Here is a 14,887-nt window from a genome sequence, read left to right as displayed (position 1 = left end):
AAAAGAGAACTAGCCTGTCCTGAAGTCAAAGCAACCAACCTATGAAAGCTGGAGGGTTGGGCTTTCTTTTTCTCTTTTTTTTTAAAGGCCTGAATGAGGTGATAGCTTCATGCTGACAGCTGAGAAGCAGGTCAGTCAGGTTCTTGGGTGCTCTATTACACAAGCAAGATACAGCCAGCCTCACCTCACTTCATTTCTCTGGCACCCTCCTGCCCAGTGGGACATCTGTACACTTAACCCATCTGTTTTCTCTAATGCATGGCAGACTCCCTGCGGTCAGGACGGCTGTGATACTTCAGTTTCTGTTTGTAAACACCTCCTAGACCTGAAGGTAAGTGCATGCTGGATTATATCAGATCCTTGGTCTCATCTCTCTCTTTCTCTCTTTCTCTTATTTACCAAAGAGAATCAAAGCCAGTTGAACTTTTGGCAGACCAGTCTGGCAAGTACCTACAGAGACCCTTTGTGAAGACAGGTAGCTGTTTCATCAAGTAATTATCTTCCAAAAGAGCATTCGTGCTAAGTGAGTTAACTTTAAGAATTATTGCCAAATTCTCTAGATGATGAAACCAGCTGAAGAGTTAAAGAAAAAAACTTGCTTCAAACCTACATGATTGTAAGGGCGAATTTCCTTAAGTCAGATCTTAGTAACAAGCTTCAAAATGTTTAAAGCAAAAGTGGCTGCGAGAATATAAACTGAGTATTTAGATTTAAATTATGCATTTGGCTCAATGGTTCTTGCTAAAGTATTAGAACATGACAGCTTTTTGAAAATAATCTGCTAATGCAAGGAATTATGAAGCTTTATATCTTTACCAAAGATCTTCTTAATCAAAAACTGGCAAAATGATGTGTGTATATTTTACTTAACATGGTATGTGTACATGTAGAGCACTCAATGGAAATCTAAAAGGCTAAGCTGGTTGCTGCAAAAGACCTCCCATGGATCAAAGACAGGCATTAAGTTTCTTATAATTATTTTCAGTTTGTGGCTATGTATGGATTCTTTTATTATAGAGAGCTCGATATAATGCTTACCACTGTCTTCTAACCAACCCATAGAGACTATTTCTACAAACAGTGAAACAATAGAAGGCTGAAAACCCAGGAATTTGGGTCCCGAATATTTCTCTTGGAGACACAATCTTTCTAAACTTAACACTCTTCCACCTAATTATTTCAGTATTGAAGTTTATGACTGAAAATGCCCGAGTTCGCAGGGAGTATGACATTCTATATATTTTTCTGGGCTTATACATTCCTCTGTCTTATCATTAGAATGATGTTCTCAAACTCTTGAAATGTATTAGTTCCTGGAGGAAAGTCATGTTTTCCTTTTTGTTTGTTTCTTTCTTTTAAAATCAAATAAAGTGAATGATATGGGTTCTCAACAGAATCCTACCTTCTGGCTAGTTAAGTCTTCTCTCCCTTAATACCCTCTCATAAAAGGCATCTCTAGAAGCGTAATTCCTTACATCTTCATTTACTGTGGCATTTTCAGTGAGGGACAGCAAAATATAATGCAAGACTGGAAAGTCCACTCTGAGTAAAATGTGAGTTCTCCCTGGGATACCAGCTACATGTCTGGCTGTTTCTTATGACTAAGACAAGCAAAACTCATCTGTCTTAATTGGTAGCCTGAGATCTACAATAAGAATGATCACAAACAACAGAGAGAAGCAACAGAATATACTCTTTAGTTGTTTCACTACAGAAACATGCTTTTATACATCTTCTCAGTGCAGCTTAAAGTGATGGTTTTCTTTAAAATTTCTGATTTTGGTTTAGTTTAGAATAACTAGCATTCCTCTTCCCTTGCATGGCTTGATTACTTGACACAAACCAGGATACTTCCTTATTTTTAAAGCTCAGTGCGAAATAGGTATGACTCAATTACAACAGGAGGGCTGGGCAGAATAATAACTTTACAAAATTAAGGGGCAACAATTTTATGAACATTGAATGTGGCTTTGCTTCCCTTAATGGCCACAAGTTTTCTTTTTTTTCTTCCCTTATCACCACCTCCTGAAACCCTCTATTCAAAAGCAGTAATGTGAAACCACTTTTTAGTGCCAACACCAGAGACAAGAGAAAATAGCGTTCATTTTCTTTGGATAGAGGAACTATTAAAAAAAAAAAAAAAGTGAAACTCACACTATCTGAAAGTATATTTTAAAAGTTATTAAGCCTTAGAAGCAATACAAACATTTCAATATATTCAGAAAGATTTAGAGTCTTTGTTTAACGTATCACAAATTGGATGGAAATCCTCCTCTCTCTCTGTGTCTCTATTCCCTTTATAATAATTCTAATTTTGGAAGTTTTTCAGGTTCATAATGAGCTTATCTCTGTTCCTAGGCTACATCCTGAAAATTCCTCTTAGGAATTTCTACCTCAGGGCAAGATGGGGCAAAGAATAGGAGAAATGATGCTATCTGGTTCTCCTGTTTGTTTGTTTGTTTCCCTCTCTCTCTCTCTCTCCAAATTCACTTTCTTTCATCCCTACATTCTCTCTGCCTCCTCTGTGCACCTGGTTGACTGATGAACTTGGAACACAGGAGCACACAATCCATTATCTAGCATAACTTTACACAGCAAATAGACAACAGAGTTTAAATATATTAACTAGAGAGGGAAGGAGGCTGAAAGGAAATTGTAAAGAATATAGATTTTTATTGTCCTCTCGAGTTTCTGTACCACTAACGTTAATCTTCCCTGTTTGTAATATGCATTGTTCCATTCAGAATGGGGTCTGTGCTCAGTCATGTCTGACTCTTTGCGACCTCATGGATTACAGAGGCTCCTCTTTCCACGGAATTTTTCAGAAAAGAATATTGGAGTAGGTTGCTGTTTCCTACTCCAGGGGAAAATGGGGTCACACTTAACCAAAATTGCTTAGTCCTTGCCCCAGCAAAAATCCAGTACCAGTGTTCTGAAAAGCTGATGGCTTCAATTCCTGGCTGCTTCTGTCCCTTTAAGATGAACGGACCTGAGTAGGAGGTACAACCTGGTTCTCTCAGAAGCCAGAGGGCAGAAGCAAAGCTGTCCCCAGTTACCATTCTGGGACAACAGAACAAATCAGTACTCACAAAAGCCTTACCCACGAGTGTATTAATTTTTGAATAAGTTGCAAATAGCATTCACAATGTACTGTCTTATCCCACTCTTTACTTTCTCCTGCTTCCCTGGAAATAAATTATAGGCATAACAGACTGCTTGGCTCATTAGGGGTGTTGATACCTGAGGTTTTCAAGTTATAATCAAAAGCTGGGTAAAAGGTAGAGTGATCCCCTTGGTGGTTCCATGTTACAGGCAAAGTGAAACAGGAACAACAAAACTCACTTTGTTGACTCTTGATATGTGGATTCTCATTATGAGAAGGGAGCAAAAGCACTTTGCAACAATCCTTATGTGACATTATGAGAAAATTAGATGAACGGCCAAGGTTTGTTTTTTGGTCCCCTCTGGTGACCGCTTCTTTGGGAAGACAAAATAATCAGAAAGCCTAAGTTTAGGGAAGGCAAATCAAACTGCCTAACCAGATAGGTGACCAAATACAATGCAAAATGAATCAGATCTGTGGCAGGAGACAGTGAAAGAGGCTATAAACTTTACTATGAACTTGACAGAGTTAACAGGAGAGATGTTTCTGAAAAGGTCCATTTGAGTATTTTTAAACCAAATTGAATTGCATTTTAAATGCGCTAGGTGAAGCAATATTTTAATTAAATATTGGTGAACTTCAGGTCCTGGGGATAATTGTTCCTATTTTGTTAATGTTAATCTGTAAATTACAAGGTGAAAGTGTTTATTTAGAAACCATGGAGACAACTGCTGGGAATTTTTAAATTAGGATAAAGATGTACTTTAGTATGTTTAAGAGGTACTAAATGAAGAAGGTGGCTCAGACGGTAAAGAATCTACCTGCAATGCGGGAGACCTGGGTTCAATCCCTCGGTTGGGAAGACCCTTGGAGGAGGGCAGGGAACCCCACTCCAGTATTCTTGCCTGGAGAATTCCATGGACAGAGGAGCCTCGGAGGCTACGGTCCATGGGGTTGTAAAGCGTTGGACATGACCGAGTGACTAAGCACAGCACACAGGTAGAAGTCACTGCTTTACCAGTGATTAAAAATATGAGGTTATCAACAGCTCTGTTTAAAATAAAATTTGGATTATTTTATTATTGTTATAATCTGTGCTAAGTAAACACTTGTGGGGAAAGTTCTAAAAACCAGCTGATACCAAATCTATATTCTTTTGTAGCTTCTATTATATAGGTGAGTGATTATGAGATTTTGATGCCAAGGTCTGACTCCTAACCCTATCTTTCAACTACTAGCTATGTGTTTTGAATACATTATTGACATTTTTCATTCCCATTTAACTATCTGTAAAGTAGGATTAATAACCTCTTCCTTATTGTTTGATTGTTTTTGTTAGGCATTAAATGAGAAAATATGCAAACCGTCTTATGTAATAAGTGCATACTAATAATATGTTTTCCAATTATGTTAAAAATTTTTAGGATCTAAATGAATTTTCTCGATTATCACAGAAAGTGACTGAAATATAAATAAACAAAATAACCACAAATACAAATATAGTCTAACTTTTTTTAAGAATTATTTTTAAATTAAAAATACTTAAAATGTTAACACCTAATTAGGTTGGAGTCAGCAAACTTGGCTTTCACTGCTGCTTTTTTCATTTACTAGCTTTCATTACTGGACACTCTCACCCTCAGTTTCTTCATCTGCAAAACGAGGATAATGTGAGCTACCCTTTATGTCTCCAGGGATCATTGTGTGGATCTAATGAGTTGATATAACAAACTTTAAGACACTTATGGAAATAATGTTATATTTTAATAAGAAGAAATGGAAATTAACTAACTGCTTACTTTGGACCAGATATGGTTTAAAGTACTTCTACCTAAATCATTTCATTTAGTCTGCAGAACACTATGAAGTTAGTATGATTATTATAATTTGATAGAACAACTGCTTCACATGACGATTCTTTTTCATATGTTTTTCATATAGAAGCCAGATTTGCAATATAAATGTAAATTCAAAACCTCTTCCCCATATCCTCCTATCTATGAACTGTGGCGCTTCCACGTTTAAGAGGCAATGTGATGTGCCCAGATTGGAGGTCAGAGCCATGGTTTCCAACTCCAACTCTGCCATGATCTAATAAGGTACCTTTTCCCACACATGCTCCCAATCAGATTCTTCACTTATACAATAAGAGAATACAATGAAAGAATCTCCAATTCTAAGAGTTTTCCTGACTTTCTGTAACTTGGGATTAATAGGAAAAGGGGCAACATGAAGTAAACATAATGTAATAAAAAAGGATGTTAACCTCAAATTCAAGTAACTCAAATTAAGACCTAATAAAATGCTTTCAAGTGGAGTTCCTGACTGACTCACTTTAAAGTGGTATGTTTAGTGTATAATTGATAACATAATTTTTATAATAAACACTCCAAATTACATCTTTATAAAAAAATGTTTCCTTAAATAGGTTAAAGAAATCATCAAGCTCTACATGCCTTATATTTACAGTATTAAAAGAAAAAATTACTTAGCCATCCATATACACTATGTGTGTGTATGTGTGTGTGTGTGTGTGTGTGTGTGTGTATACTTCAACTTGTCCCAAACTAAATGATCTTTGAAATAATAAAATGACAATGTCTAGCTTGAAAAAGTTTCTATATGGCATTTCCCTAGAGGAATAAAGAAAGAAATATTATATAGAAAATAGAACTCAGTCAAACAGCACTTAGTGACTCTTGTTTTAATAAAATCCAAAGAAAACAAACTTTTGGAATAAAGGGTATGATACTGTCATCTCAGTACTATGTCTCTATATTTTTAAAAATCACTTTAGAAATGTAGATACATTAAAGAAAAACCTCAATACTTCATTTAATAAATCAAATGGTTATTATTTTCTTTCAGATTCTCCATATTAACACTAATACCAAAGAAGATTACAATGTTGACTTCAGCCAAAATTCTGTTGATTTCAATTTTGTCTAGTTTACTACTGTTTGGAAGCCATGGGGAAGAAGGTCAAAAAACAAACACAACAGAAAGCACTGCCGAAGACTTAAAAACAAGGGAAAATCAATCTGTTCCTTTAGAAAGTAAAGCAAATTTAACCTCAGATAAAGAAAATAGAGAAACCTCCAATCCCAAGGCAAGTAATTTCTCTTTTGAGGATCCATCAAATAAAACACATGAAACAGGTTTCTACAGTAATCTGTCAACAGACAACTCTTCCAGGAGTCCGAGACTCATGCCTACACTTTCCCCAAGACCTCCCTCAATCCACAGCTTTGTTTCCAAACTGCCTTGGAACTCATCCATAGCAGATAACAGTCTTCTGCCAGTTTCAGCCCCTCCCAATACCACAGTTCCTGTGTCTTCAGAAAACTTTACCCGGTCTTCCATCAATGATACCTTGAAAGCTTCTGACAACAGTTCCATTACAGTTAGCAACCTCCCTTCAGGACCAAACACCGTATCTGTGACCCCCATGGTAACAGATGGATGGCCTACCACAACCAGAGAGAGCGTGGAGGGGTTTACCGTCTATCAAGAAACAACTTTACATCCCACCCTGAAATTCACCAATAATTCAAAAATCTTTCCAAATACGTCAGACCCCCAAGAAGGTAAGTATAAATGGATTTAATTTTCCTTTTGTGTGAAAATGAATATCCAAATAAGTTATTACACATAAGGAATGCACCACTCTAAAAGAAAAAGGAGGCTGCAATAGTACAAGTGTTTCTCATTTTACAACAGCAGCCATGATATTCATAGTGAATGGTGAAGGGACTTTTGGACTTAAGTCAATAGACACTAGTCACTTTGTATGGGAATGTGATGAAACAGTGGGCCAAAATAAGAAATAGGTTAAATTGAAAAGAAATTGAAACTGATGTAATGGTACAATTTTAAGATACTGTAGCAATATTACTGCATCTCAGAAAGACTATATGAAATTTCCCAGGCTTTTAGGAATACAACTCAACGGAAGTTTAAAAATATATGTATGTGGGATTTGAAAAGAGAATAGAATGAATAAATTTGGTAATTACCTGAAACCATACAGCAATCACAGGAGACTAGAACACTGATATTTTAAAAGTGTAAATTCAACAGGATACCCTTCTTGGTTTTTAGTTTGGTACCTAGTGAATACCATAAAAATAAAATTTAGCTGTGACTATCACAAGGAAATTGTATTACAGGGACATTTATGTTTTCATCTGGGGATTAGTCAAGTTTTAAAACATAAAGCAGAAAATATTTCTAATGTGTAATGAAGATTCATTATATACTATGGTTTGTTTCCTGAATTAAAAAAAAAAATTTCTTTTTTCCCTCCATGAACTAATTGATTTCCATACAACTTATCTACAGATGTTAGTGATATAAACAACAAATTATATATACAAATTCCTATTTGAAAGCTGTCAGTGTACAAGAAAAGTTTTAAAATTTGAAATTCAAGATTAGTATAGCACTGCAACCAATATATTATGTGTACACATATTTTCATAATTTTAAGACATCCTTCCATTCGTACATATAAAACTATGCTCTGTTTTGCCTTTCTAACACTATATATATATATATATATATATATATATATATATATATATAGAGAGAGAGAGAGAGAGAGAGAATATTGAGTACTTAATCCTACCACTGTTCTTTAATCAAAAGAAAATTTAGTTAACTTTGCCTCACTTTCAGCTTAGTAAAAAAATGTGCTGCTGTTGTCAAAAAATTTCAACATGTTTCTTGGTGTATAAATGGAGTCTGATATAGAATTAGAGACCCTATAAGAACTCTTGCCTACCTAATTAATAAGCTTCTTGAGAAATTATTTTTTAAAGCTGAAAATAAATTGCACTAAGCATGAATTCAGGGAGTATTATGTGATTTATTGATGACAGCCTTCAAATAAGGTGCTTGTTAAAGGGGATGATAGAATGAAATTCTGGATTCCTTGAAACTCAGACCTATACATTTGTTTGAAATGTACAAAGCACAGCAAACATCCTGTTTTGTTTGGTATACTTCCTGTATTTGAAAATATTCTATATCAGAATATATTTGTTTTTCTCATAATGCCTTTTCATTGGGGTGAATTCATTTCTATCACCTACTTACTCCCATTTGCTTTTTAATTCTGAATAGAGACAAACTCAAAGCCTATCTCATCATTAAAGTTCATCAGTGATTCAGAGTTGATTAAAAACAATATAGAATTCAAGAAGTTAGATCTTAATGGAGAATGCACATGGCATTTCAGTACTATTAGTGTTAATACATAATGAGACAGTTACAAAACTAAGGCTTAGGAATGTTTCAAGATAATTCAAATTTTGAAGTATAGTTTTATCAGGAAGTGTATATTTCTGATATATATCCAAAACTCAGTACTTTATAAAACACACATACACCCACTATATATACATACCCATTATCTTTAAAAAAAAAGTGTTAAACTTTGCTTACAAAGTCCACATGTATTTCTATTCTTTGAATAACTGTTTTCTACTTCTTATGTGTAAATTATTTTTTCTTTGTCCTCTAGAGAACAGAAATACAGGAGTAGTATTTGGGGCCATTTTAGGTGCTATTCTGGGTGCTTCATTGCTTAGTCTTGTCGGCTACCTTTTATGTGGAAAAAGGAAAACAGATTCATTTTCCCATCGGCGACTTTATGACGACAGAAATGAACCAGGTAAACACGACTTTCAGAACTTCACCTGTACACACTGGTTTTAATTAAGTGAAGGTGCTAATGTTCACTGCATTACCTGGATGGGATTTAGAGAGTCACATGACAGAAATGAACTAAAGATTTATTCTGATCTACTCTCTTTCTCAAAGAACATAACCAAAATAACTATGGGCCTGTTAGTGAAGTTTTAAAACCATTTGGAACTGTTGCTCATCACATCACAATTGGTTTTAAGTAATCCCAGAACCTAAAACATAGCATTATAAATAGTGTTAGTCACTCAGTTGTGTCTGACTCTTTGCAGTCTTATAGACTATATGTAGCCCACCACACACTCCTCTGTCCAGGAGGAGTGTGGCAAGAATACTGGAATAGGCTGCCATTTCCTCTCCAGGGTATCTTCCCAACCCCCTGGTAGAATCGAATCCAGGTCTCCTGCATAACAGACAGTTTCTTTACCATCTGAACCATCAGAGAAGCCAATGAAAAACAATGGTATGATATTAAGAACAAAATTGCCAGTTTGTAAGTAAAAAACTGGAGCCATTCTCCATCGTTGTTGGATCTCTTAATAGCAGGATTTTGAACAATGATTTATTCTAATTGGATGCTCTTCCAAAGTTTACACATATACAACAAATTTACACATATACAGTAGCTCTCTATTAATTATCTTGATGAGGCTCTAAAAAAGAATTTCTGAAGAGCTGTATATTTGGGTACATAAAGTCAGATATACCTTAATTCAGAAATTTCCCAATCATGTGATGGAAAAAAAAGCACCACATCTATGGATGAGAAATGTGTCTGCTAAAAATAAAGTACTGAGTTTGATCAGTATTAACTAGAACAGAAATGCTGCTGCTGCTAAGTCACTTCAGTCGTGTCCAACTCTGTGAGATCCCATAGACGGCAGCCCACCAGGCTCCCCCATCCCTGGGATTCTCCAGGCAAGAACACTGGAGTGGGTGAAATCACTTCAAAAGCTTGACTCATTTCTTTAAAAAAAAATATTTCAGGACCAAAAAAAAATCTGGTTTTTGGCGTACACAATAGACTCTTGCTACCTTCAAAATATAGTTAAATGCCCCTGTTGAGTCCTATTGATAAAATCTTATTGATTTTTTATAAGTTTGGATCACTACTGATTTCTTGCTGATTTTCAAAAGCAAACCCATTAGTTGTAAATTTAACTGAACTCTGTTCATCTACATCCTGGCCTTTTCAAATCTGTTTATGGATTTCTAGCAATCCATAGAAAATAAAAAGTAGAACTTTTCCAAATTGAAGGATAGGATTTTAAGCTTTGGGGGCTTCCAAACTTTTTTTTTTAAACTTCATAATATTTTCTTTAAATGTTATCACATGTAAAAGGTCAGTCTGTCAACTTTACACAATCTAAGATGTTGTGATTGAGGCATAATGGAATAATTCAATCACAACAGTTTTACTTTTTCAAGGTAACTGTGTCATGCCTTTCAAATCCATAAGGCTCCTGGGAGCCCAGTTTGTAAACAGAAGGCTTAAGGACTAGTTAGGATCTGAGACTACCTAGCTGAATAATTAGATGACTAATATAGCTAGTAAATAGTCACTGTTTTAGTATTCAGAAGCCTAGAACATTCCAAGTTTTCTATAAAAATAAATTCAAGATCATTAAGGAAATAATAATTAGCTGTTTGTAGAAAGAAAAAAAGAAAACTAACCATGTTATTAGTTACAAAACCTTAAATGTATGATAACCTGAATCTATCAGAAGCAAACAGAAGCTTTTACAATTTTTTTCATCTCCATTGCTCACCCGTAAATATATTAAGACACTTAATAAAATAATGACACTGATTTTAAAAGTAAAGCTCTTCACTTTTTAAAAATCACTTAAAACCAGAAGTAAAAATTCTGAACATGTTGGGAATTCCCTGGTGGTTAGGATTCTATGCTTTCATCACTGTGGGCCCAAGTTCTAGCTCTGGTCAGGAACTAGGATCCCACAAATGCACAGCATGACCGAATTAAAAAAAAAAATTCTGAACTTTTCAACATGGTTCTGAATTCACAAGATTCAAAAGTCAATGAGACATGTTGATACTTCCTTATACCAAATATTGCTAGACTTCTGTTGTGATCTCTCCCGTAGTTCCTTTATGTTTGGACCACCAGCAGTGAAATTTTGGAAGTTAAACTGTTCTTCGTTTTAGAAAGAAAAATGTGGCTTGATAAATAACTACTTATTTAAATTCAACACCAGTATCTGAAAATATCACATAAAAATGTAACTATTTGCTCATCCAGAACAATTCCTATGGTCTAGCAGATGCGGGAGTATGCGTTCCAGACTGTCACTATAAAACAATTTTTTTTGTTGCTTTTTTAGTTCTGCGATTAGATAATGCACCGGAACCTTATGATGTGAGTTTTGGGAACTCTAGTTATTACAACCCAAGTGCAAATGATTCATCTACTTCAGCAGGTGAAGAAAATGCGCATGACGGCATTCCTATGGATGACATACCTCCGCTTCGCACCTCAGTGTAAAACTTAGGGGGGAAATGCTGCAGATGGCAAGTGTTCATCTATATCCTGGCTTTTTCAAATCCATCTTCCAAACACTGAAGCAAGGCCACTGTCACGTGGCCTGTGTCAAGGAGAACTGTAAAAGCATGAGGCTACTAGCAAAAACATAAACAGAGGATAAATCATCCAAAAGGTTTCCTTTCTTACCAGCTTTGGCTATGCTGATTCATCCATTGAGAAACCTTCATTAGTATTTTGGCCTATTTCTTTCTTATTAGGAAGTATCTATGGAATCAGGTAAAACTAAAAGAGTTCACCATGATTGCCCTGCCTGATTAATTAAAAAATCCTTCAGTGAAAATAGGAACCCCAAATTCAAAATCAATGGATTAACTCTTCATTGCTCCCTTTGTAGTCTTAATGAATTTTCCTGAAGGAAAATTTGAAGGGTGATTTTTTTTTTTTTCAATTTTGACTTAAAACTAGAAAGAGTATGGCACAGAGTTTGTGTTCCTGGGAAATTAAGGCAATGGGAGTGAAAGATTTGTATTCTAGTACATTTTATTTTTCTGTATCAGCAGGTCCCTAGTAAAGTTCTTGATTTGCCAAGTTGGTGATAACTTTGCATTCAACAGACCATAATCAGAAAGTTGACCCTACCCAGGAAAGTAATCACTTCTTTTCAAATCGTGGGAAATACCAATCTGTAATTTACTTTAGATCTCAATTAATTGGGTTCTTTAAAAACTAAATGAAAAACTTCATGAAAAAGTCAGCCAATACATATACCTAAACATAATTTTTACAGTTTTAAGATGTTAGATAGGAACAGGATTTATTTAGTATTAGACATTATTGCTCAATCATATACGGAATAGATTCTGTATCTCTAAGTGTATAAAATGTGAGGTTAAAAAAACAGATGACTGGAAGCCTTAAGCAAACAAAACATCTTCTGATCATCACTTTCACAAGTATGCTTCAGTTTGTTTTTAATTACTGGCTGCTTTTGGTAGGAAAAATATGCTCTACAGTATAGGAAGGTTGAGGTTTTAGGGATTAGAAGATTAGATCAAGAGTTAAATTCCCAAAGAAGCCGTGAATGTATGAAGAAGGCATAGGAAAAAAAGAGATTTTATTGTTGAATTGACACATGGTATGTGTGTTTGTGTGTGGGTGTGGGTGTGCAGAAACACAGCAACAGCTTCAGAAAACAAGGGCTAGGAAGTTAAGCAATGGAAGAACGTACTCACCCCATATTGCCATAAAAATAGCAAAGAAGACTGTCCCTCCATTATCAAACAGATATGTCACCTTAATGAAAAACAAACAAAAATATTAGCCACATTTTTGGTTGTAAAAATCCAGTGATTACTTTTTTTACACTGAGGCACTATTGATTTTTTTTTCGTCAATGGAATCGCATTATTTTATCATTTGTAAATATAAGATATACAATCCTTTCATGGGTCCCGTAACTGTTTCATGTGATTTTCTCATGGAGAAAGTTGGGGAATCAGCATTTTCCGCCTTACTTTCTCTTTTCCTTTTATTTCTCTACTTTTATTTCTGCTTTGAAGGGGTTCTAGCACTCTGAGGAAGTTTTTGTGGACCGCAAATGGAAGCTATGCAGTGAGCTTTAAGAAGTTAGCTTTCCAGTGAAAGCACACACAGCTGCACTTCCTGTTAGCAAAACTTCCAGGGCTGGGGAAGTTGCAGGATGCAGAATTCCATCAGCGATCCAGTATTTCCAAGGGAGAGGTATCAGAGTGCTAGCCCTGCTCTCCGATGTCCTTCCGAACGTGCCATGGGTCATTAAGAAATTTCATCAATCACTGTGTATACATATGTATATATATAGTCCAAGTGTTTTTTAATCAGACATGACCTGAAGTTTTATAAAGAACAATGTATAGTTACACAATGTTATTGAATATACATTTCAGAGTTGTAAGAATTGTTTGATTTTAATAAAGTATAAATTCAATTTGCCTTTTTCTCTTTTCATTTGCATAGTATCTTTACTATAGTTATAATTTAGTAAGGGAGATTAAACCAATACAGTCAAGGCATTATCTTTTTGTCAGTCACTTAAATCTTAAATACCATAGAAATCATACAGAAAATAGGTGCATTATTCTCACAGGAGTAGAGGGCAATTAGGTATTTTCTTATAATATTGCATTATTGAAATTTTCATTATATAAAAGATAATGAAAAGTATTACTTTTGAAGTTGGTAGATAGGTGCAAGATATTCTAGATGGTTCTAAACTTCTAAGACTGTTGATGTTAAGGCTTGGGCTTTTGAAAAATGCAAGAAGAATAGTTTTTTACAATAATCACCAGCATATATTCTGTACAGTAGAGAAAAGGACCACAAAGAAATTCTTCCACAGAGCTCAAAAATTCCACCCAATGGGGGTATTTAGCTTTTTTTATGTCCAAAGATATTCCACAGAGACACTTGCGGCTGCCAAGCAGCTGAACAGCTGTTCGCTGTCCTTTATAAACAAGTTTAGTGCAGGAAAAAGCCTCTTAAAAGTGTTAGAACAGAGGCTTCACACATGGAAACATAAAGGTGACCAAGAAATAATGGCTCCCCTGCTCCAGAAACGGCCCTGTTTTTAGAAAAGTGACATGTAAAAAGCCATATTTAATAACAATTGTGTTGCATAGAAATTATTTTTTGAGTAATATTTTCCTTAAAAAAGCTTTTCATTTTTTTCTTGTTACTTTTGTTTATAAATCTTTCAGGCATTTTTTAACTAAGTAAATTTAAATATCAACTTTTAGAAATACATCCACTAGACGTGGTAAAGTATACGTGTCATACTGATGTAATGTGAGATTATAAACTTGTAGTGAGAGATAAAGCTAGAATGGAAGTTAGGGAAGTCTTCAGAACTTGCCCTGAGGAGGCAGGTAAAAGTGTAAGGTCATCATGTTACATCCACTAAACTATTACGTGAGGTGTGTGTTATGAGAGGGGAGACTTTGGAGATAAGAAGAGCACTTAGAAGCCTGTGCTTATATAATAGCTTCCCATGACAAGGCTTTTTAGGGTGCTAATATGGGCTTCCTTTGTGGTTCAGTAGTAAAGAACCCACCTGACAATGCAGGAGACTCGAGTTTGATCCCTGAGTTGGGACGATCCCCTGGAGGAAGAAATGGCAACCCACTCCAGTATTCTTGCCTGGAAAATCCATGGACAGAGGAGCCTGGAGGGCTATAGTCCATGGGGTTGCAAAGAGTCAGACATGACTTACCAACTGAATAACAACAAGTGTCCTAATATAAGAGCTGCTAAATGAAAACGGAGGAGACAAAAAATGAAGAGTCAAGCACAGTGTGAATGGCTCAAGCTTAGAAAGTGAGCAGGAGAATAAAGGTGGGAGAGGCCTTCTGCCTATTAAGAAAAGAACACTTGCTCCATAAAAGAAAACTCCAGTTGAAATCTTAAGAAAAATCCCAAAGCAACATAACAGAGCCAAAAAAAAAAAAAAGAGCAAAAACGCTAAAAGTAAAAAGTCTTGTCCAATCTACAAATGTATATTTGCAGTGAATTATTTTATTTATTTTAATAGCATGCCTTTA

The 14,887-nt window shown here is 35.3% G+C and overlaps 2 protein-coding genes across 2 annotated transcripts in view; one reads left to right on the top strand and one right to left on the bottom strand.

Annotated features, from left to right (window-relative positions):
- Positions 1–14,887, bottom strand: part of ANO3 (anoctamin 3) — a 445,447-nt gene that overhangs the window by 62,995 nt on the left and 367,565 nt on the right. Inside the window, 1 exon segment of the mRNA XM_052652757.1 lies at positions 12,545–12,605. Within this exon segment, the coding sequence (XP_052508717.1) occupies positions 12,545–12,605 (61 nt within the window).
- MUC15 (mucin 15, cell surface associated) lies at positions 5,997–11,312 on the top strand. Its single transcript, XM_052652758.1, has 3 exons — positions 5,997–6,690; positions 8,628–8,777; positions 11,152–11,312. The coding sequence occupies exons 1-3, from the start codon at positions 6,009–6,011 to the stop codon at positions 11,310–11,312; spliced, it is 993 nt and encodes a 330-aa protein (XP_052508718.1). The 5' UTR covers positions 5,997–6,008.

Source organism: Budorcas taxicolor, chromosome 15, assembly GCF_023091745.1.
Source record: "Budorcas taxicolor isolate Tak-1 chromosome 15, Takin1.1, whole genome shotgun sequence".
NCBI classification, from domain to species: Eukaryota; Metazoa; Chordata; class Mammalia; order Artiodactyla; family Bovidae; genus Budorcas; species Budorcas taxicolor.
This window is presented reverse-complemented; position numbering and strand designations above follow the sequence as displayed.

Coding starts and splice junctions, on each gene's coding strand:
- MUC15 (XM_052652758.1), top strand. CDS start 6,009: ATGTTGACTTCAGCCAAAATTCTGTTGATTTCAATTTTGTCTAGTTTA. Junction 6,691..8,627: donor TACGTCAGACCCCCAAGAAG/GTAAGTATAAAT, acceptor TTTGTCCTCTAG/AGAACAGAAATACAGGAGTA. Junction 8,778..11,151: donor TGACGACAGAAATGAACCAG/GTAAACACGACT, acceptor TTGCTTTTTTAG/TTCTGCGATTAGATAATGCA.